This window comes from Chiroxiphia lanceolata, chromosome 5, assembly GCF_009829145.1.
Source record: "Chiroxiphia lanceolata isolate bChiLan1 chromosome 5, bChiLan1.pri, whole genome shotgun sequence".
NCBI lineage: Eukaryota > Metazoa > Chordata > Aves > Passeriformes > Pipridae > Chiroxiphia > Chiroxiphia lanceolata.
The window spans coordinates 54,772,407-54,796,856 of record NC_045641.1 but is presented as its reverse complement, the minus strand read 5'-3'; the positions used below and the strand labels follow the sequence as shown (position 1 = coordinate 54,796,856).

At 37.9% G+C, this 24,450-nt stretch overlaps 1 protein-coding gene across 1 annotated transcript in view; it reads left to right on the top strand.

Annotated features, from left to right (window-relative positions):
• Positions 1-24,450, top strand: part of RIC8B (RIC8 guanine nucleotide exchange factor B) — a 34,923-nt gene that overhangs the window by 5,938 nt on the left and 4,535 nt on the right. The window contains exons 3-9 of the mRNA XM_032688949.1: positions 6,879-7,487; positions 10,073-10,167; positions 14,711-14,864; positions 15,174-15,269; positions 17,704-17,848; positions 18,002-18,146; positions 19,943-20,062. Coding sequence (XP_032544840.1) covers positions 6,879-7,487; positions 10,073-10,167; positions 14,711-14,864; positions 15,174-15,269; positions 17,704-17,848; positions 18,002-18,146; positions 19,943-20,062 — 1,364 coding nt within the window. The remainder of the gene's footprint in view (positions 1-6,878; positions 7,488-10,072; positions 10,168-14,710; positions 14,865-15,173; positions 15,270-17,703; positions 17,849-18,001; positions 18,147-19,942; positions 20,063-24,450) is intronic.

Here is a 24,450-nt window from a genome sequence, read left to right as displayed (position 1 = left end):
AGAAGTAAATGTGTTCTGGCATAGCAGCTGAAATAAAGGCAGCAATGTTGCTTCTGAGGGCCTTAGCCAGCTGTTAGAAATCTAAAATATTTGTCTCAACCAGTCAAGAAGCTGTTAACAGTGTTTTACTGGAAAAGTTGAGTGTTCAGAACTGTGACACTTCACAACAGCATGTCATGGTTGATACACAGTTGGTTCTTTAGGTCTGTGCTGGAAGCAACTCCAGAATATTAATATCTATTCACTTGACCGGGCAGTCACCTTGGAGAGAGGTGTCAGGTGTAGTGTCTCCCTCTCTGTGTGGCACAGTGGGTACTTCAGCTCAAGCCTCACATGTCGTAATACAAAAAGGGAAGGGTTTTTAGGACCACTTTATCATTATTTAATAGCTTTGCTCTCCATTATTTATACCTTGTCAGGGCCAAATACTGCTGCTGAAGTAGCAACACAGTTGTGCAGTTTATAGACTTAAAATTTTAAGAAAGTTATAGCGCTGTTTGTGCCCTGGAAATGTCTGTCAGCACTGATTGCCTAGTTAGCCATAGCATTCCACAGCTAGAAGTTGCTACAGCACCATTTTTTGAGGTGATATAACAGAAAAAGTACATTTGTCTGTGGTAGCAAGCAAGACTTTTTTAAATTGGATGGAGATGCTGAGTTCGGGAGAGGAAGGGTTAAAAAAGGGAGCAGCAGCCAAATGTTAGAATATTACTTGTATTCTTACCAGAAATGGAAAGATATTTATGATTCACATATTTCCTCTTCCACTCTGTACCTTTCATCTGCTTGACCTCTGGTAGTACTTGCAACATCTGTTTTCTGCTGTATTAGCTCTAGCTTACTGTGTTGGGTCAGTTCTGTAATACAGATCTTTAGAGTTTTAGACCAGTTTTCTTGAATTACTGTTCAGGTTCAGTTTGAACAGGATGGGTCTAAAATTCAGTGGGAAGAAAATCACCAAAATAGTCTTTTCCTATGTTGCTGAATGTTTTCAAGGTGTTGAAATAGCTGTTGGTAAATCACACCCAAATGTATTGTGGGCCTTTCCCAATTAAATTCATGATGTGGGGAGATTCCTTAAGGCCGTGGACAGTACCATATTTGAACTTTGGAAAGATGGAAGCAGTGAAGTATGTTAATGGAGCAAGATGCTGTCACACTCTAAATCTCAGAAGAACCTCATTCTTAGATAGTGCTGTTGACGCTGATGCTTCAGGGAGGTCTGAAGGTTCCTGCAGCCACCAAGGCACAGGGCTTTTCTTCTCCCAGTAACTTTGTTGCAAACTTTTAAAGTCTGTTAGTGAGTGTCCTGTAAAAATATTAAGTTCAAGTGCTCCTGTGGGCACACTGCTGGTGTCTTAGTTGTTATTGTTCTGACTTTATTGGAACCCTTAAGGGATTACCAGTCTGTAAGAGAAAAAAAGTTACTAAGTATCCTTCATTAATACTAAGCTGTTGTGCTATTTCCCTCTGGTCTTACCAATTCCCATCCAGCTTTTTTCAGTTTTTTACATCTCTTAGGGTTTGTGACAAGCCAGTGAAACCCGTCTCTCCTTTTAACACCCTTCTTTCACCACTGGGTTACAGAGGGTGAAAGGGTTCTCCTTCTCCCTGTCCAGTGGGGAGGACAAGGAGGGCTGCTGTGAGTGCAGCTACACAGGATTTCACCTTTCTGTGACTGAAGTTTATTCCCCCAGTTGTGAGAACAGGGATTACCGTGCCTGCTCCTCACCTCACCTGCAGAGTTTTGTCTGCAAATGCTCTCACCTGTTCAAATGTGCAATTTGGGCCTCTGCCATGTCAGAGCTGGCAGGCTCCTGCCAAACAGGCCAACCTCCTGCTGTCAGTACCAGCTGAACAATGAAGTTTTGAAGTGAAGCAGACTGAATCCTCAAGGAATGCAACTCTACACCTTCCCTCCTCACCCACATCAGTCCACAAAGACTAGGCAAAAATTTGGCATGGCCTTTTCAGAGGAGGTTATCTAATTGTCCTGTTATTCAGCACAGTTGATGATACATGTTATATAAACGTTGTCTTGACTTCCAGAGAAAATGAAAGTTTAAACTAACATTTCAAATACTCCAGGGCTTACCTTCTCACTGCCTTGGATGCTTGCTTAGCTCTGTAATCTAGTGGAAACTTAAACGCAGAAACTAAAGACTTGTACTCCCCTTTCCTTCCTCCTCCTCTCCCCAGTCTAATTAGCCTATGAACAAAGGTGATGGAAGAAAATGGAAGTAAAGAAATAATACCTTTTTGCCCAAAGCTACACACAACAGGTCTGTGGCTGAGCAAGGAAGAAAACACAGGTCTCTTGTGTCTCAGGAGAGGACTTTTTCTATTGGTCTGTGTTGCTTCTTAGCATCGAGGTTTACGTTGTCAGGATAAAGGACCAAAATGGATTGATGTTTTTTTATTCATTAAAACAAGACAATAAATGGATTTTTCTGGGCTTCCTGTTTTAACACACAATAAAATTTTATACTACAGCACAGACAAAAAGAATGGTGTGTATTGGTCTGTGTTAATCTTACTATTAGCACAAAAGCTGAAAAATCATGAATTTTAGAGAAATTAATGGATTTTATAATATAAAAAATAGTTTAAAAATACTAGAAACTGCCTTGAGTCTGTGGAAAAGTATATGAAAAACATTTCTTGCATGCCTGATGAAAGTCCATAACTCATCTGAATTTTGAAAGGATAGAACTCAAAGGAATGTTAAAATCTTAGTGACTTAGAGGTTAGCAATAAAACCTGTGAAACTAGGACAGTCATCATATATGTTGTGGAAGGGGACATACCTTGCTGCCTGAATTTTCACTTCCTGTCGTTTCCAACCAAATAAATGAAATCTGTGTCCCTGAGTTTGTGATGCTAATGGCATACAAGGTGGTGGAAGGAGCACCACCTAAAGAAAATGAAAACCATAATAATGCTTTTGTAGTCACATCCCTTCCTGTTTCTCCTCTCTCTGTGCATCGTTTCTGTTGCACTGTCAGCGCGAAAACAGAAAATGCGAAATTGTGCTGTATGGCATTTGGTTTTAGTTGTCTCCAAGGCAATTTCCTAATAGGATGACTTTTGTTTCTTCAAAACTTTCCATGGGTAGTTCTTCAATTATAATCAGATGCTGTAGCTTTTCCTTGAGCTGCTATTGGCACTTGGGATCAGCCAGCAATGATTCCCTGTCATGGATATTGTAACTGAATGTTGATTTCCCTAAAGTCACTATTGATGGCTCGCTGGAGTCTGACTCCAGAGAACTTTGTCAGCAGTTCCTATGTGTTTTTCACATATGTGAGTCTTGTATCTTCAAAAAATAGTGTGTGTGTGTATATATAATGGCTAGGAAGCTTAGTAACCTGTTCTTAAGTTTGTAATGGCCAAGCTTTTAATCTAGTATGCAAAAGACTATAACTGATGCTTTTGAAAATAAACACTAACCTTGCTTGTATTGTGAAATATAAGCAGCCAAGTCTTCAGGAACATGTAGGAAATAAAGTACCTTACAAGCACAGTGATGGTTTGGGGTTTTTTAAGTTGTAAGCAGGTAGCTAAATATCAAAAAAAAAAAATCTATTTAGTATCTATCTTTAGTACAGCTGTTCAGAGTTAATCCTCTTCTGTTGCTACATTTCAGTAAGATTTGAAGCCAGGAGATGATTTTATAATCTTTAATTAAATTGCAAGGATAGCTTTTAAATGTATAGAGGAAGGGTTACACTTCCACTGGCAAGTCAGCAGGAGTTTGATACCCTTTGGGATGCCTCCTGCAGTGCTTTTGACATTTTACAGTGACACTTCCGTAGCAGCAGGTGGGTGCAACTTATGGAAAAAAAAAAAACCAAACTAAAAAATCAATCTGAGGTTTGAGAGGCCTGGTCTCTTTGTAGTCAAATGAGTGTTCAGGTTTTATCTGATTGAGGTTAAAAACCAGAGCACCAGATGCAAGATTTTTGTAGGCAATGCTGCTCACCAGAATGTGGTGTCCCGCTCCTAAGAGGAAGGGAGCACCCAAGATTTGTAGATGGTCACAAAGGAAGGACAAAAGTCAGATGGTCTGCAAAAACTTAAAGGTTTTATTAGCAAGTTATACACTTGGCCTGGAAATTGGTATAAGTTAGTCCCTTATCTTCTGGTATAAACACAAGTGTGGTGGATTTTGAGTAAGGGGTAGGGCGAAAGAGAGGGAGAGAGAAAGATCACCAGTCCTGGCTCTGGCATGAATCCAGCTGATGGAGTGTCCAGGGTCCTGGTGCACATGCACACTCAGGCTTTGTGGGGGTACCTTTTTATAGATAAGTTTTCCCCACAGTGCAGCTAAGTTTTTTGCTTTCTATGCAAATTAATTATTATACACAGTTCTAGACTTTTCTGGAAATAGGTCGAGAGCTTTGAGGGTCTTTGGTGGTCTTGATTTCCAGCCACTGGGTCAGCCTTTGGTCAACATTCCATGCCCACTTCTCAACCTTGTTCCTGTCCTTGTGCTGTACTGTGTTGTGCCTATCTCCAGGAGCCAGAACAGGGATGTTTGTCCCAGAAAAATGCTGCCCTACCTCCGTATGGCCTCCTTCTCCAGCCACATGCTGTTCTTTCTCACAGTATGTTACTGCCAACAGTCCTTGCTTGTCTGCACAGCTATCCAGCTATCAGGGTTTGAGACATACACATTAGCCCTTTATCTGCTCAGCTTCTACACAAAAATGAGGGGAAGGTCCCCTTTATTTCAGTGGTATTGATCAGATCAGATAATTTATTAAGTGATCCTTGGTACTTAAATGCCTAGAAGAAACCTTCAGCACTGTTAATGAGAAATCAGATCTGGTTTTGTGCTGTATGTATTTACTGATAATGCAGTCTGTCTGGCTCAGTATGTCTTTGAAATGTCCATTCAGCATCTTGGTGTTGGGAAGGCTGGTAACTTGGCTTCTAGTGTTGTTAGTATGGTTCTGCCTACACAGCATCTGAAGAGAGGGAGAGTCCAGTTGGTGAACCAGCAGTTGAATTTGAGTAAATTGTTACAGACCACTTTGTTGCAGCTGATATAAACAAGGAAGAAAATAACTGCTAAGTCTCATAGAAATGTACTTAAACAGAGAACAGAGTAAACTGGCATTTTCCTGGAGTTCTGTGCATTGTCCATTCAGTTCTGTGTTACTCCTCAAAACCAAACAGGCTTCAGGGCTGTTGCTTCAGCTTGCAAAGCACAGTTCATTGTATGGAAATCTCTCTTAGCAATAGAAACAAAATTCTTGTAAGAAGTTGAGCTGTGACTAAGTAATTGGCTGTGGATCTGGACTGTCATTTTTTGTTTCCTAGGCATTTTTAAAAACACTTCAAAGATGCCACCTTCAGAAACATTTAGTGCAGATCTAGCATACCATGCTTAAGTCAGGGGGTTGTATAGATCTGTGTGAGATCTTATGTTAATGTTGAAGCACTCTTTGTATTTGAGTATCTTTTTCCAGCCACGGTAAGTACCTCTATGCCTGTACAGGTGGTCAAATGTGGTTTTTATAGTATTACCATGTCTTTAATATTCTGATAAAGATTTCTCCTGTTGCCTCTCTGATAGTAAGAGGTGGAGCTCATTCCTTGGTTTCAAACTTTCTACTGGATTAATCTAGTCAGAGCTGTGGAGATGCAGTCAAGATCTTGGTTGTCTGGGTGGTGCTTTTGGGTGGGCTTAACCCCAGGACAAGCATACTAGAAATCATATTGAGAGTTCCTACTGTCTGACTTTGTTTACAGATTGTCTTTTAACATTGTTGAAGACTTGTGTTGTTTTCTCCCTTATTCTTCTGGAGTGTCTGTTCTAGATTTGCTGTAGACTTAATGTTTGTTGTTTATTTTGTTAATTTTTTTTATTTTGGCTTTAGTTGTAAGCGATCACAGTAACAAAACTTGCTTGGATGTCCTAAGTGGAACCTTTGTTTTGAACTTTGAGTCAGGCTGATGGGCTTCTGTGCTCCTCACCTTTTCGTTATGGTGGTGATGGCGAAACACGAAATTCCAGAGACCATTCCCCAAGAACTGTTTTATACTTTACTATGATTCCTATGCTTTTTGTAATTACTTACGTGACACAGATGCTTGAGACCACAATATGAATTTCAGGTCTTAAGCAGACTTCTGCACTAGGGCTGTTCAACTCAGTTGCTGCTCTGGCTTCTTTGGTAATTTATTCATGTTGATGGTCAAGACACAAAGCTTGGGAGGTGAGAAGTGTGGAGGAACAGTGTCCTGTGTGGTACAATGCAGTTTGTATTGTACTGGGAACTTCTTTGTAACTGTACTTCTGACTCTAGTACCCCAGAGTAGTAGTAATGTTGTCCTGAGCTTAAGGCATAAAAATCCTATGGAGTCCTCTCACATCAAGCAATCTCTTCTGTCCTGTCTTTTCTGCCCATTAATTGATCGTGTAATTGTCCATTTCTGTCTTATAAAAGGTAATTCTTCTGTAATTCAGATGTTACAGTTCTGACCTGCAGGTTATTGGAGTGTTGTATTTTTCTCATACTGCATTTAAATGATTAATGTTTACCCCTGCAATCATGTGGGTATAAAGTATCAGTGAAGTATTTTGGCAATAGTGGCAATTTTGACAATAGAGAATAGCATCTGCCATTTTGCTTAATGCTTTTGGAAATATTGATGTATTTGGATTGTATCCATGAGGAAAACTGTTTTTGGTGCTCTCTGGAGGCCTTTTGTAACAGTTTATATTTTGAAGAGCTAATATGGAATACCTACTTTCTCAAGTCAGCTGGAAACTCAGAAGTTGTATGGAAGCTTAGCAAAAGTAGTTTCTTATTGCCATCAATATTTTGACACTAAAACTGTTCCTTTTTTGTTTGTTTGTGTTTGCCTAGAAACTGTGTGAGGGAATTCTAAACATCCTTGAAAAAGACACAAAAACATCATGTCAAGTTGCCTGCCTGGAGGCCCTCCGGATTCTCTCGAGGGACAAGAAGGTTTTAGTGCCTGTAACCACAAAGAGGAACATGCAGATCCTTATGAGGCTAGCAAAGCTGGACAATGTGGAAGATCCTTTGGAGAGAGTGTCTGAATTTCCTGTTATAGTAGAAGCTTTAAAATGCCTCTGTAACATAATTTTTAATAGTTCAGTTGCACAGCAGCTCAGTTTTGAACTGAATCTTGCAGCAACGCTCTGCAATCTTCTGCAAAAATGTAAGGACCAACAGTGCGTTGATGACATTAAATGCTTTGATTTGCGTCTGCTCTTCCTCTTATCACTTCTGCACACAGATATTAGATCACAGTTGCGTCAGGAACTACAAGGGGTGCAAGTTTTGACTCAGGCTTTGGAAAGTTCCCTGAGTGTAAGATGGACAGAAGAATATAAAGCAGCGGAAGACCGTGACAGACCTCCTCTATCTTTGCAAGAGACAGATTGTGCCATTGAGGCACTAAAGGCTCTATTTAATGTAACACTTGACAGTTGGAATGTCCACAGCAAGGTAAGGCTTAGCTGAGGTGTTTTTTCAATTGATTTTGTTTAGCCTGGGAGAGCCAGAACCAGCAGGTAGATACAGAAGAGGCAGTTGTTGTCCAGGCCCCAGGGCAAGGATTTTAATGCTTAATTTTTGCTCTCTAATTTTGATGGAATATAGTTGCATTCTTCAAAATAGCAGCTAAGGTAGTCTTCAAATTTTGCATCCTAATTTTTCTATATGTAAAACCAATCTGAGAAAATTTGTCTGTCTGAATTCTGAATGTGTCAAGAACTGATGATCTTGATCTTTCAAGAGGTGTTGAGTCTTTAATGCTCATTGCGTTGAATACCAAAATAACATTTTTGTTCTTGTTACTACTTAGGCAAAAAATCTAATCCATATGTTTTCTATGTAATGGAAGAATAGCTTGGATTATATGATGCGAGGTAAAATTGTATGTTTTTTAATAGAACATGCAAAAAATACTATTTTGTAAAAGCCTGAGGTTTACGAAAGAAGATAAATGTTGTTCACTAATGGCTAGGAAAAGCTGTGTAATCTGAAAGTATCAGATGGCTACATCTCTGGATGTATAGCAATAGGGTAATAGAACTGAGAAGACTCCCTTGTTTTCATCTGTTTTTCTGAGCATGACAGTAGGTACATGAACTCTAATTTTGAATAACCCAAATCTGTGCTACAGTAAGAGAATTATATAGGGAATCTTTCTTTTTAGTCCACATCATATTGTCTCTAAAACGTTGTTGTTAACTTTTCACTGACCATTGTAAATATGCAGAGTATAAAGCTGATCAAAATCCACAGTAGTTAAATCTGACAAATAATTGTTCTCTTTAGTGCATTGGACTAGACAGCAAATAAGACAGTAATCATAACTTTAAGGAATATAAAACTTGAGAAAAGTCTGAAGTTTATTCTCTGATTTAATGTCTCAAGGATATGCTGAATATGAAATCCTGAAATTTAACATTGAGTGATGAGGAAATCAGGGAAGGTAATACTTTGAGTTTCAAGGAAATATAAACAAAGTGAGGTTTCTTTCTTCTGTTAATATTTCTGGTTTAGATCTTTATTAAAAGTATTTTTAACTTTGTCAAAGTTCTTTGTATAGAGAGGGTAAAAAAGAATGTAACACAGCTTTATGGAAAACTGGGAAAAGAAACTGTATTACATGTTCACCTCTTAAAAAGCTAGCTCTTGAAATCTGGATCTTGATGTTGGTTTACTCTTACAAAATACTGAATCTGTAGAGATGCAAAGCCTAGCTCACTGCACACAGGCAGGCAGGAGATGGCATGCAGTTGTGGTGTTACCTGATGAGGTTTCATGTGGCTGCTGTCTGTGGGATGAGGAGGCTTTGTCCCACAAATCTTTTCCTCCTTGAAAAGTCCAAGCACGCAGCTTTTCTTTTTTTTTTTTAATGAGAGGTTAAGACATCCTGGGGCAGGAGAATTTTATTTTGTGTTTTGAGATAAAGCTTATTAATAACTCTTTACTAGAAGTTCCTAAAAGCAGGGAACCTTTAATTAAAGAGCTTTTTAGTAGTTGATAACTGTTAACCAGATATGTTGGTTGACATTCTGCTGAGTGAATGTCCCAGTGGCAGTTTTAATGATCTGTAAGAAGAGTAAACAGCGTGTTAATGAGGTGGGCTGAAGATACAGAATTTGAAGAGGTTCCAAGCAGTAGACAGGTTGAAAAATAAAAGGAGAGCAGAGAAGTGAGGTGTGAGGGTAGAAAGCTAAACGAGATCCATCCTAAGGGGGACAGAACCATTTGAAACACCAGTATTTAATGACTGGAGACGGTTTCAAAGTAGCAAAGCCAGACAAGAGCTGCAGGTGGTATAGCCGGCAGATTTGGATGCTGATGCTACAAAAGATGCATTGGGACGCTTTGTGCTCAATCAAACACACCAGAACATATGATGGATGCCAAGAAGACCTATTGAAAAAGGGTGAGGACAAGGTTACACACAGTTAAATGATTGCAGTTACTGGTGCACTTTTGTGTGGCTGCTGTCTGGTGGGAGGTTGGAAGGGGGAATTGCTTGGAGGGAGCAAAAGTAGGGCAAATAAGATTGCTGAGAAGTTACTAATGAAATGGAGGAAAGGTCTCAAGGGAACAAAAGCAAGTGAATTAGGAAAAGAAACAGACTGAGTGGAGGGAATGAAACTGTTGGCAGCAAAAGGCCTAAATGAGGAGAAGGCAAATTAAATGAAAAAGGTGCATAATCTAAATCAAGAGGTGGTCTGATGTAAATACAAGAAGGAAAATAGTGGTATATTAAGAATAATGTTATGGAATTGAGCAAACACTTGTAACTGGTTTTTCTGGTAGTGAGGGCTCATTTAACTGGAAAATACTCCCTAGTGACTTTTACAAGGCCTAGTTCGAAGTCAGCTTATGACAGTTATGTTGAATTAAGCATTTAGTGAACTCTAAGGTACAGTCCTTTTATTAATAGGGATGGATGTTATGATCTAATAGGTATTTCCCGTCTTTAATTTTTATTATTCTAGTGACCTGAAACCCTCACTTGCAATCTTCAAAATGAAAAAATATCTTCATAATTTATATTTATATAGAATGAATCTCATCAATTTCGTTACATGGCTGCCATCCTTCGACACTGCTTATTAACCACGGGCCCTACTGAAGACAAAACTGAAGAGTTGCACAGGTTGGTGGAACTGCAGAACCAGTCCATGTTAAAAGACTTCTGTTTGGTTTTTTAAGTAGAAATTACTTTGACTAAAATCTAAAATATAAATCTGAGAAACAACAAAAACTATTCATTTGGAGTAAAATATTGTTTAGGCATGTCCTCTGTTCCAGATAGAAAGTGACTGGCAAGGTTGTTATTTTCTACCAATGATTATGAAGCTCACCTTTTTTTATGTGCATGTGTGTGTATCTGAGGATGAAAATACATATGGAAGTTCTAGAAGTAGTGTAAATTGGAGTGGAATGCAACTTCTGTTGTTTTGCACAGAAGCTGATGGAAAAACTACATTTTGAGATTTTCATATGTAAGTTTTGCAACTCTGATGGATTGGGATGGAAGTAACAAGTTGATATTTTATCTCCAGTAGTTCTAGGCTGGAAATAAAATATCAACTTGTTACTTAAAAGTACAAGCATTTTTTCCTTTTTTTTTTTTTTCCCCCAAAAATGAGTGAATCATCTTGCAGTTTTAGGTATGTGGGCAGGGGGGTTTCCTCAGTCCTGCACCCAACTGTTAGGTATTTGCAGCAAAAAATTCAATCAAAAATCAGTTTCTTTTTAGTGAGGTAGTGGTTTTCTGTTCAGTGTTATTGTTCTTTTTCTGTGAAACTCTTACTTTTATCCAAGTAGGTCAACTGTTCACAGGGCCTGACAGTACAGTAGCTTCAAACACAATTCCCTGTTACCTCTCAGCAGTGAAAGAGTGTTGCCATTTTCTTCTTCAGAGGTGTCCATAAATCTAAGTGTAGGATCTTTTGAAGATCTTCTGAACGAGCAGTCTCTAGGAAGAAGGATACACAGTTTTTCACACCCAGCAATCTTGAAAGTGTTAAATGAACTTGATTAAAATCTTGGAAATCTCTCAGAGATCAACAGTCTTAGTAGGTGAACCCTAAAATCCTACATCAGAGCCCTGCTCAGCTGGTGCAGACTAGCTTGGAATAATTTAGTATTCTGTGGCAGTAGTTGCCATGACTAAGCTTGGTGATGTGTCCTAAAAGGCAGTCAGTGCTACTGCTTATGGTGGGCATTTTGAGCTCTCATCCTCCTTGAAGGGAGGGACTGGTGGGAATAAATTCCCCACTGCTGGGCGAATTTAACAGTTGTGGATAAATTGTACAACTACAAGAGAGAGCCAAATATTCTGATGAATTATTATAGAGCTGATGCTCTTCCCAAATTCTGTTTCATTGTCCAGAAATCCAACTAGTCTAATCACCTCGTTAACTACATTGCCCTGTAAAATTCAGTTATCTTGTGCTATTGCCGAAGGATGCATATTATTCAGGTCCTTTTGGTTTTAGCTTTTGCAAACACTTGCAGATGAGATCTAAAAAGGGCTTTACATAAAGAAGTAGGAAGCTGTGAAGAATATGTAGTATAGGTGTGATTGTTGTCCTTGTTCTTTTCAGTCAGAAGGGATATTTTGTGTAGTGATGCTGCCCATGTGGACCTTTTGGAGACACCACGTCAAGGCAAAGGTTCTCTATAATTCTGAGAGGGTGAAACAGAAAAGAAATGAGGACAAACATCACTGCTTTGTGTCACTTGAGTTGTTTCCCCTTCTCCATCAGACTTAGTGTAGCACTGCATCACTTTCTGTTATGCTGAGAAAACAACTTTCTCCCTCTGTTAGCAAACTGTAGCTAGTTTACTTAGGTAAGTTCATAGAGTAAAGAGTGCAAGTATAGCATTGTCAAATGTAGTATTTGATCTTGATTCACATGCTAGAAGAGCTCTGTGCAGGTTTTGACTTTTGCGATTCAAATATTTCAGCCCATTTGCAGAACCTGAGTTTTGTCTTTGAATGCTACAAGGATGTAATGAAAGCTGAATAATTGAATATGCTTTTCTACCAAGGCTATTCATCACAAGGCAACTCTGGAATAGAAAATCTATAGTCAGAAGTAATGCCCCTGCAAATCCTCAGAGGGATTGGGGCCTGGATCAAGGGCCCCACTTCAGTCCGCTGATGTATTTGGACAAGCAAAACTTTAATTCCTGGTAGGAGCTTCACTAAGGAATGAGTAAACTCTTGTTAGGAGTCTGTAGCTAAAAAAGAGAGGCTGTGTCATCATTTAGGCTGTTCAGCATGCTGGACTCTGACCATGCAGTCTTTATTGCTAGAGATGAGGTGTGAGTCAGAGAGCAGAGCATAACTTCCAGCTCTGCTTTCCACTTGGAGCCTATCAGTAAGGCAATTAGGAAAAATCTGTCAAAAGTAAAATAAAATACAAACAGCGTTGAATGCAGAATAAACTTTATGAAGCATCAGGGAGACATGCGTGTATTTCTTAGGATTGCCGATGACTTGCACTTCCCTAAGTTTATTGATGTGCAGAAGCCAAGATGCTTAAATGAAGGGTTTGGGCAGCCTGTTAAAGCACATCATTTGAATGCTTGTGCTCTCAATATATAAGTTGAGGATTTATTTTATGTGAACATCAGTGTTGGATACATGCTCTGTGCCATGATGTACTGATTGTCAATGTGACTCTATTTCTAATAAATAAGCAGAAGTTACCTGTAAGAATATCTTAACTAATTTAGTACCTAGTATTGTTGTCATTATTCTGTCATGTCACTACTTAATGTTTGAATATGAACAGCTTAAAGTACCACATATTAGAGTGAGTGCCATTTTTGCCACTAACAAGGTTTTAATCAAGGCATTCAGCAGCTCTAAATAGGCCTTTGCTTTTAAATTTGCATATCAGGAGGGGGCTGGGAGCATGAGTGGGTGGATGTCATGTCCCAGTGATTAATGATCTCTAGGAAGCCAAGAAGGAGAGAGTAATATACGCAGTATTTCTACCCCCTGGAGTAGGAATGCAAACACTATTGTGCAGATCTGTGCATAGTCACTGACTTCCTGGTAGCTGGAGAATTTCATACACTCCTCTACCACAAATAAAACTGTCAGTGGAGTGACAAAGATCAGAAAGCCGGGCTTCATTTATTGAAAAGAATAGCTCAGACACAGTGATCCAGAAAATTAATTTTGTAGGTGTTTGGGAACTTGGTTGTTTAATAAGAAACTGGTAAAAAGAGAACTTTTGATGAAAGGCCTGAAGGCACCAAATATTTGTTGAATTTCAGTCTATTTTGTTTCTGACTATTCCTGAATTATTGGAGAGGAATAACTTCCGTGATATAAAAGGCATATCTTGAACAGGAATTAGAAACAAAACAAAGAGAACAAGCATTCCCAAAAGTAATAGTTGTCTGAATTTCAATTGCTAAAAGAGCAAAAGGGAGATGGCACAGTGTGGAACAGCCACCCACTCTGATCAAACCAGAACCAGCACATTTGTTAGAAATCCTGTCTTGTCTGATCGCTGCAATTTTCTTTCTCTTTTACTAATTCTTTGTTAGAATTGTATTAATAACTTAAAAACAGAGGGCAGCTTCTAAGTAGATATTATTAAAAGTCTTAAATGAAGTTGTTTGAGAAGTTTTCTCCATTCTTGTAACACTTCACCGATTGTTGAAACAGCAGTGCTCATCGCTTCATTGATAGCTTTGAAGTCCGCATATGTAAACCTGAATAGTTCTGTAGTATTTCTAAATACATCCACTTATAAGTTTAGTTGGACATGAGCAAGTAAATAATGACAGAATTCTAATTTTTGCAGCATCTGTGTAATTGAACCCAATATTCAGCAACAGTGCAAACACAAGTCAATGTTGACAATGAGAACAGGATAGATAGCAAACTCGAGGGATGTGTACCTTGCAAAGTAAGTTCCGTCCTACTCCATTAAAGAGGAGGGAGGAATCTTGTGATCTAATTTAAATCACTTAATGGCTCTTTGGGAAGCACTCCTCTTTGTGTGTTGCAAAATGTGAAGATGCTGGTTACTCTACTGAAGTAGAGTAACTATGGCTGGTTATTACTGAAAGGTAGTGCTTGGTAAATAAACTTGAATCTTTTTTTAATGTCTTAAAAGCCTTCTGTATTTCATTTACACTACAAGCTAAATAAAAGTGAAAATATTTCAGAGGACCTAAGAAATTACCACCATACCCTACTGTTACAGCAGGGGGAAATGTTTTCTATGGTGTACTTTGTCACATTAATGATGGTAATGCAGATATGTGGTAAAATGTTTTAAGTTTCAAGGAGGAAAAAACTGACCACTGCAAATCAATGTGAGAGTTCCCCCTACTGTCCTTTGAGATCAGCTGCTGTAGCTCACTGCTGGAAGCTGTGCCTTATCCATGGCATGGGGAACTGTGGGGGCTGGAAGTATTACTGCACTGCTGCAGTATTGCTTTTGGAGCTTTTTGTCTTTCTTTTTCCTTGTTTGTCCCAAGAGCTGACACTCAGGCGATAATGCGTGCCACCTTCTTTAAAACCCAGAGAACACAAAATAAAGCATTGTTTGAGTTGTAGGGCCTCTTTTTGATCATAGTTGTACAAGCAGTTTATGGGGAGTTGTACTCTGTTTTTAATTCTTTCTTCCAAATGAATAATGAATTTTTAAAATCTGTTTCAGCAATGCAATCAACCTCTTAAGCAATGTTCCCGTTTCTTGCTTGGATGTTCTTATTAATCCATCATCCCAAGAAGAAACAGATATAAAATACAATGGTATGAATATGGGAGCAATTCAAATTTTACTGGATTTCATGGAGAAGAGAATAGACAAGGTATGGGCTGCAGGGGTTCCTTGCAAAAGGGACCTCTTTCATTAAAGTAAAAAGTGCACATATGTTAAGCTTGTTCCAAACCTTCCAGCCAGTATTAGCACAAATATGGATGTTCTTCTAGATTGTGAAACACCTCAAAGTTTAGAATAAATTCCTGTGAATATCTGAAGCTACTTGCTTGTGCATGTGTGTGTGACTATGTAAAAGTTCATATTTTGGCTGTCATATAGAACTTCATTGAAGTGTTCATAGAATTTGTAAAGGAAAATTTGTTACAAAATGTTTTAGTTGTATTTGGTTTTATTTTAGGGAAGCAGCTATAGAGAAGGTCTGACTCCAGTTCTCAGTTTATTAACTGAATGCTGCCGAACTCATAGGAATATCAGGAAGTTTATCAAAGCTCAGGTAAGTAAAATATTCATCAAAATTTGAATATGGAGCTATTGATAAACTTTGAGATTTGTACATTAGTGCAGGACAGTGCTATAGAAATAATTTTTCAGTCATATGAATCAGTAGATATTGTGGCCTAAGTTCCATGATACATTTTGTAGTGCCGTTAAGTGATAACATCAGGGCTATTGTAAAGCTATGTTATTGTGAGTCACCATGGATCATATGAGATGGGGCAAAGAACTCCGTGAGATCTGTCCTCTTACAACTGGCATATAAAAACATTTCCGTGCAGTTGATAAAACTTTGCAGAACTGTGTGGTAACCTGTGAGAATACAGGTGTTTTGATGGGTTCTACTTGAGCTTTAATTTGACCTCAGCAGGCAGGAGTCATTTGGGTTGAAACTTGTGTGCCAGTGTATATAAGCTGTCCTGGCAGAGTAAAACTCTGTTCGTGAACAGAGACGCACTTCATCCCTCGGTCTTTTAAAGGAGCAGTTTAATACAGTATGGACTGTGGGTTGGCTTTTTACAGGAGAAAAGATTTCCATGCCATGGTTAAAGATCTAAAGGGTCTGTATAGTTTGGTGGTTGGGTGTGGTGTTTTCTATTTGTTTTGCTACTTCTCCTCAAATCAAGTGGAGAGAAGTTAAAAGATGAGCAAGGGAAAGACAGCTGAAAGCGGCTGAGAAACGTTCTTTTTCCTAAGCTGCAGTGGTTTTTGGGTTGCATCCTGGATGCTGCTCCCAGATCAAAGCTGTGCCTGAATTCATAAATGGAGTTTCAAACGGAAAAGAGCATATATTTCATGCCTGTTTTATCTATACTGGAAAAGTAGTTTTGAGGAATTTAAGAAACTTGCTCTTGTTTTTTATTGTTTTTGCTCGCAGCAGTTCTTTCTCAGGATAATCTGCTGATCTGTTAACTAAAAAAAAAGTTGCAGAGCCAAATGTTCAGAAGCTAGAAAATGAAGTTGTCTGCATGTTTTTACGACATCTCGGCATCTAGATGTCAGGATATAATTGCATGCTGACTCCTACCACAGGACCACTGCCTCATATAGTGCAGAGAATGGATGGATACTGTTAACTGCATGACTGGATGTTTGATATTTTGAATTACCCTCATTGTTAAGTGTTGGCCTTAGGCTTTATTTATTGTGCACTATTCAAATTGTGATCTGAAGACAGTATGATTAATTTCCTGATGGACTGTCCCTATGGCACTCATCACTGTATTAGTATTAGAGTACTCTAAAAACATTAATTCATTCTTACAACACACTGTGAAATGACAGTCATGGTACTATCCCCATTGGGGAGAGTAAGCAGGGACAAAGTAAAATGTTTTTGCTAATTGTTTGAATATTTAGTTTGAAAAAGAGGGGTCTGTTTTTTTCAAAGTAGTCAATACTGTAGCATTCATTTGTTTAAGTATCAATTCCCAGTGAGTCTGATTTCAGTAGTAATTGTACAGTAATTTAGCACAGGACATGACATTTTACATTAGACACCTAGAAGACAAAGGACCTGCAATTTCTTATGACAATTATTGGCATCTTTTTTTTCATTCCCAAGTAAACCATTGAAGATCCTTAATTCTTATTAGAGTCTTCAGATCATTAAATATTCCATACTATGGCCCAGATTTGTTTCCAGATCATATCATATATCCTGTGAATGTGAAAAAATTAGCGTAGATTTTGACTCTGAAGGCATACACACAAGGAGGCAGGACTTAGTTTGCCAAACAAGCAATTATTCACACACATCCTGCTTTTCCTGAGGGTTGAAGTTACCAATATTAATGACACTTGATGAGAAAATAGTGTTGAGGAAATGTTAAATAGTGTTTTCTCCAAAATATTTCTGAAATTTATCTTGAACTTTTAAAAGAGTGTTTTCTGGGAGAAGTATGCATTTTCTCTATACATGTAGAGCCCATTTTGAAATTCAGCAGTAGAAATTTGAAGTAGAACTTGCAATATAACTTGTTTTTCTGCTTTTTCATTATAAGCATATAGTTTTTCTATATAAACTACACATCATGTTAGTATTGTGAGTTTCCTTAGGATGGTATTTATAATGCTTTTACCAGATACCTGAGCAAAACAGAAGACACAGAGAACATGGGGTTACTGCTGCCTGTTGACCAACTGTTTTGGTACACCCATTTGTGCTCATAAATTCCTGATAATTGTATTTTCAAAGTCTGTATTTGAGACCGAGTGCTTTTCTGCCCAGAATGATAGATCGGAAGACTTAAATATATTAAGAAGCAAGAGTCATTACTAAAGCATGTAGGCATAGTTGGCTGATTTTATTGACTTTTTTTTTGAAGAACAGAGCTTACAGTATTTCCTTGTTCTGTTGGCTGTGGGAGTTTTTGCAAGTGTTGGATAGATATTGCTGTGCACTCTATGCCATTTTTTTTTTGTCCTGCCAGGTACTGCCTCCATTAAGAGATGTGTCAAATCGTCCAGAAGTTGGCACAACAGTGAGAAACAAACTCGTGCGCCTCATGACACATGTTGACCTTGGAGTAAAGCAAATTGCAGCAGAATTTCTTTTTGTTCTTTGTAAAGAGAGAGGTAAAAATTACTTTTCCTTCTCCCTTCTGTATAAGGTCTTGCTGTAATTTGTACATTTGCCTCTTGCTATAACTCTCAATTCTAGTAGCAGTATGGTGGGGTTTGTTTTGTAGCTGACTATAGCTGAATAATTTTCTGTATGGCTCTTTGCAGTCGATAGCCTGTTGAAATACACGGGCTATGGTAACGCCGCAGGATTGCTGGCAGCAAGGGGCCTGTTGGCAGGAGGAAGAGGAGACCATTGGTACTCAGATGATGAAGATACAGATACAGAAGAATACAAATCCGCAAAGCCAAAGTATAGTAGTGTTTTCAATTCTACATATCCTGTTGTGATTTAGATATTTTTTTTTTTTTTGGACGTAATTTTTTTGTTTCACGTTTTCCAGAGAAGCCAGTTTTGGAATTACATGTGCTTGTACTAACTACTGTCTTCTGCTTAATTCATGATCTAATTATTGAGAAACCAGCCTCTAGTACTGTCCATCATATAGTCATATGGCTCCAGAGGGGAAAAAAAATCACAATGACAATGATTTAAAATCAGCCTGAGTAACTATTTAAAATTCAAGTGTGGAAAGAGATTTTTAATCAAATTTTAGAAAAAAAGTTATAGTAACAAACTTAGCAAGGATGGCTTTTGCCCCAGATTTTCTAGGAACTCGCATGAAGTTGCCAAACTGCAACTATTGTTTGTGGGGTATATCCCTGTAATGGAGCAAACAGAAGTGTCAGATATGGCTTAAGATTTTAATCGGAACTTTGTTGAAAAGGAACAAACCAGTAGGTCTAGTTTCAGTTTTGGTCTAGCTTCAGAATGGTGGTTACTAAAATTTTCCTAAAAAATCAAGTGGGTCACATGTAAATATGGAAGGAGGAAAATAATTTCTATAGAAGTTATGCATCAGGAATCCAATTTATTTGAAGGACTCAGTGATCATATAGAAGCTGTCTGTTGCTTTTTATTAATTGTAATTGATTGGGTGTCAGAGGTTTCAGTTTGCCATGTTACATCTAAGATTTGATGGCATTTTAAGTAGGTTCTGAAATTGTTGACAGTGGAGATCTGAAGGTTGTTATTTTTCTGTTTTACTGTGTTTTCCTTGAATTACACATATGTGGTAATATGATGTGATGGAGAGTTGTGGTTTATTGAAAGATTCTTATTAAGGTACATGAATGAAACACAGGATTAAACGTATGAGAAGTTACAGGAATTACATTGCTTCTCTGTGAAGAAATTAAACCAGGAAGTTTCTTTTTATTTCTGTGCTTCAGGAATTTTTTTCTTGCTGTTTTCTCTCTGCTCTTCTTTGAAAAGCCTGACATCCAGTTATATACATATAAGTGAAACTGTAACATCTATTTAGTTAAAAACTGACACTTAAATGAAATATTCAAGACAACTGTCAGCTGATTTATGCATCTGGTTTTCTGTATGGCTGTTAAATGTTTGTGATTAAAGTGTTTGAAAGGATAATTTGACCTGAAAGTGTTCTTTAAAACTACTTCTCTGCTTGTTACCATTTCCATAACACTGTTGACTTGTTTTAACAGTGAAAATAAAACTGGCATTGTAAATTCTCAAAGTAAAGTAACTTAATTTGGTTTGACCAAAAAATCATTATCATGGGAGGGCAATACTAAACTAATACAACAGTTCTTCATGAATAAGGAAATTAACTGGAACCTGTCTATAGTTTTAAAATTAAGCCTGTACAGAACTAGTTTCAAACATGTATCTGTCATTCAGTTCCCTATTTATGTCACTATTACTCATGACATTGTCATTGCACTATCATTACTCCCCTGTGTGCAGGTTATAACATAACAATTACTGGGGGGCTGTGCATTTCTGGGTAGCTAACAAGAAATTAATACAGTGAATCAACAAGAAGATAGAATCACATTTCATGAGAAAAGGCTAAAAAGGGAATAAATATGAAGGTTGGCTATTTGTAACAAAAACTTTCATGCGCAGTTCAGACAGTTTTAGTCTTGGTGGTTTCCGTTAGTTCCTTCCTCGCTATTAAGAAGATAGAAAATGTACATATTTCTACAGAAATGTAAACTGTATTGTTTTTCCACCTCCAGCATTAACCTTATCACTGGTCACTTAGAAGAACCAATGCCCAATCCAATGGATGAAATGACAGAGGAGCAAAAAGAATATGAAGCTATGAAGCTTGTCAACATGTTTGATAAACTTTCCAGGTATTGTATTCTAGCTGCTTTTGAGAAAGGCAGCTTGTGTCCTGGCTCTTTGCTAAGGTCTGGTGCTTCAAAACACTGCTAGCATCAACTTCTTTGGAGGATTAGGACCACTTTAACTGCAGAGAAAAATGTTTAACACTTCAAAGAAAAGAGTGGTATGTTGCAGGACTTCAGAGGAAACCTCTTTAGGAGACGATAGGACAGAATAAGAAAGATGTGGTGGTGAGGGGACCTGCCTCCTGAATAGGTAGGCTGATGTTAATGGAGAGAATTTCTTTTAAAGTATGGGACATGATCCAAGCCCAAGGCAAATGTACTCATTTTTCCCCGAGTCAATCAGTAGCATCTTATTCTAACTACTTATCTCTGCTACTTATATGAAGAACAAATACAATGTGAAAATAATTGTAATCAGAAACAATAAATTGTATAATGGAGCAATTAAAATGGAATTTACGTTTAAGACTTATTGCGGATTTATTAGATTAAGTGTGGACTGGATTACAAATCAGTCTTTGTAATTTGTTTTATGTGACTAAGGTAATGCAATGAAAGGAAATGGTACTCAGTGTGACATACAGGTGTACAGTACTGATACAGAAAGTTGATCTTTGTTTTATAACTTTCTACGTACAAAACGGGTACAAAGCTATTATCTGTAACTTTTTTCGCTTGGATTCAATACACCTAGAATTTACTGATTTTTTTCTTTCCTCATACTTGTAGATTGCCTGTAGCTTGTTTTCTGCGTAAGCAGAGTTCTACATTCTTGAGGAACACTTAATGTAATACCAATTTACCATTAGCTGTAGGAGATAAATATATAAGTGGATTGCGCTTCAAACATGGGAAAACTCAGCAGCTAGAAATGTGTTTGTTTTGTGAGAGCGTAAATATTCAAATAACAAGATCTCTTGAGACAAATTCAGCAAAGCAAGTAGTTTGCTGTATTCCTAATCTTTATTACAGATATTCAGCAAAACAAGTATTTTTACATCTCTAATAAAGATTAGGAATACAGCAAAATATGCAGGAGAATCTGAATTTTACATTAACTGTCAAAGACTGAATTGCAAGCAGGATTGAAAGCAGGGAAGAAACTTGGAACAACTGGTCTGAGACTGTCAGTGAAGTAATTGGATACTTTTTCACATTATTTGCATGGAAAGCAAATGCAGTATGTCATAGTCTTTTTAGTAAAGAGAAGAAAATGCAATGCTCATATAATCTTAATTGACCTACTTTTTAAATTGGAATCATTGCTATGTAAGCTAGAGAATAAAGATGCTGAGCATCAAGGGTACCACAATAAAATGACTAAACGGTCTAAAATGTTTTTTAAAAAGAAAGATTGAGACCGGAGATGAACTAAGACTGCAGACAAGTCAGTTGCTATCACTACAGCAGTTACACAAGAACTCCCAATGGCACTACTGTAGCATAAGAGCCTTTTCAGTTTGGAGGATTGAGACACCTGCTGCGGTGCCTGCTACAGACTGACAATGACTGAGCAGCTGCTGCCCTGTGCCGACACTTACCCTCTTGGCCGGTAGCACTACTGTCACCTTGGGCTTTCTGTGTCACTTACTTCCACCTGCAGCTTCTTCTATAGTACTTAGACTGCAAACACTTCAGGGCTGGGACTCTTTGTGGTAAGGTTTTTGTTTGTTTAGTGTAGTGATTACTGTGGGGCAGTGTTGTTGGTGTGACCACTTTAGGGGCTGTGATAACATGAATAAAATCATTTGACTGTTCTTCCCACACTTTTTGTTTTACTAAAAATCGGGGAGGAGGGAAATGCTGGCAGGAAGGAAAAAGAAAGTAAGACTTGGTCTGGGAGGCTGTAGGACATTTTTCATGAATGTAATTGAGTGGGCAGCCGGGAGCTTGGAAGATGTTAAATAAAATGGGAAGCTGCCAGTCTTGTATACAATAAGGAGTTAGTAACACGCTGATCATACTCAGAGTCCCTATCTGGTTTTGGAATAGAACACTTGTGCTGCCTCAAGCTTCAGCCCTTCAGTGCTGGGAGTTTTCAGACGCTTAAATCTGTGTTGAATGCGTTTTTGCCTTGATTTGCACCCCACAAATGCAAACCAGAGGTTGCTTTGGTAGGAGTCTTTGGTTGATTCTGGAGTTTGAATCTTGCTTTGAGGCAGACTGCTCGTGGCAGGTGTCCTTACTTCTGCTGGTCTTTGTTGTTGTCATGGTAGGAGGGGAAATACACCATGAACAGTTTCAGTTTGGTGCAGTGTTATAAGTGCTTGCAAGTGCCGTGTTAATAAATACAGCGTTATAAATGTTGTAAGTGCTTATAAGAGGGGGAGGAAGTTGAACAGGAACAAAGAGCTGGTTCTCATCTTGAATGACTTTATGTAAATTTATCTGTGTAACTTGAACAAGAGCTTAGAGTAAACTTGCGTGATGTGCAGCAAAACTGGTTTAGTGCACTGGTATTGTCCCAGGAATGGAAACTAAGCTTTGAAAAGCTGACACACTTTTACTGGAGAAAGATATGAAAGAAAACATTGAAGGACTGACAAACTTGCTTCCACTCCCTGACTGATGAGGATAATCAGGCCACTCTGTCACTGGAGTATTCTAGATATGGCTTTGACTGCCTGAGTATCATTTTTGAAAGCTACCTGATGACACAAATTGAACTCAGAAAACAAATTTGCAGAACAGTGCTGCTTCAATGAAAAGTTTATAGCCTTCATTAGTCCTGCTGTTTACACTGTACCCTGTGTACAGGTTTATGGAAGGTATGAGTAATAAAGGGACACTTTTTCCAGTGGATTTTTGCTTTTTGGATTTCTCTTTATTTTCACCATTGACAATGAAAAATTTAAAATTGTTGAGGTGATGTAAAACTGATTCACGCATTTGGTCACTTCAGGTCATACTTCCTAAGTTTTTTAGTTCTATTAGGTTGTTGGTGTTTAGGCCTGTTCATGGGGTAATTGACAATTGATGAGGCTAAATTAAAATTAATCACCCAGTTTTGATTTATCCAGATACAGGTAGGAAAGCTGAATATTGTTTCTGAACCCATTTCCCTTACCCCAATATTTTACCATAGACTTTGATTCTACAGAAGCTTTTATAGAAATTAGAATTTTGCTCAAATTTGGCTGGACCAGATATTTTTTATAAAATAATTAAATGTATACAAATTATAGATATAAATGAACATGAAAAACCTTGATTACTGCAGCTCTTGAGAGATGTATATATTACTTAGGTTGATTGCTGGATGCCTGAACTTGGCCCTGATGTGACTCTATGGGTATTGTCGGCATGAAGTGTCTTGTTGATTCTTCAAGAATTGTTTGGTGACTGTAAACCAGTGTTCTGTGCACATGATGCACATCTTTGAGCTTTGAAAAACTCCCCAAATTTGCAAAAATATTTAACTCAGCCTTCCATTTTTTGCAAAATATCAAGTTAGCCACCTTGAGTCAGTGTTGTATGATATTCTGTCTATATAATGGATTATTGGAAATACTCTGTGTTAATTAAAATGTCTGGGAAAAACGCTAACATTTTTTCTATTATAAATGGCAGGTAGAATTGTATATTAATTGACTAATTTAAAATGTCAGGATGCTTTTTCCAAGCCAACCTTGTATTAATAGCAAGAATCCTTTTGCTGATGAAATGGTCTCCAATTATCACAGCTTGGGTTTTGTTGTACATTGAACAGAAGTCAACAAAATGAGTATGGAAGAGAACCTGTCTAAATAAGCCACCATACTCATTAAAAACACAAAATTAATCATAGGATCAATGAAGAAGGCAATGTTACATAGATTTTTTTTTTCTTCCCCTTTCTAATCATAGAACAAAATAATGTTACATGAAAGGATCAGAACTATTATGTAGTACTCAATTATGAGGAGGTGAATAGGTCCCCAACATACTGTTTTATGAAAGGAACAGACTGGTGTTGACATGACGGCTGTTTGATTACAGACACCATCATTAATTCCCTGTGTCAGCACTGCCCTGTGGCAGAGAGCAGACAAGAAAGAGTCACCCTTCAAAACAAGGGAATGATTTTTAAGTCGTTATCAAGCTAAATGGCAAGCAGGAAGCCAAAACTTGTATAGATATATTTGAAGGGACTCTTGGGAGATCTGGAAGTGGGAGAAGAGAATGCATTTTACCAACTGTTTAATTATGGTGTGTTTCTAAGTACACTTGAATAGAATGCTTTGTCTGTATTAGAAAAAGAATGTTGCAAGGTGCATTTGAGTACGTGGGAGGTCACATAAGGATGTTCAAACATGCATAAATACACACATTGTGTGCTGGTATAGATCTTCGTGGATACAGAAGAATTCTCGCTGCCATCTACTAGGCTGAAGCTTTCAATGTTCGACTCT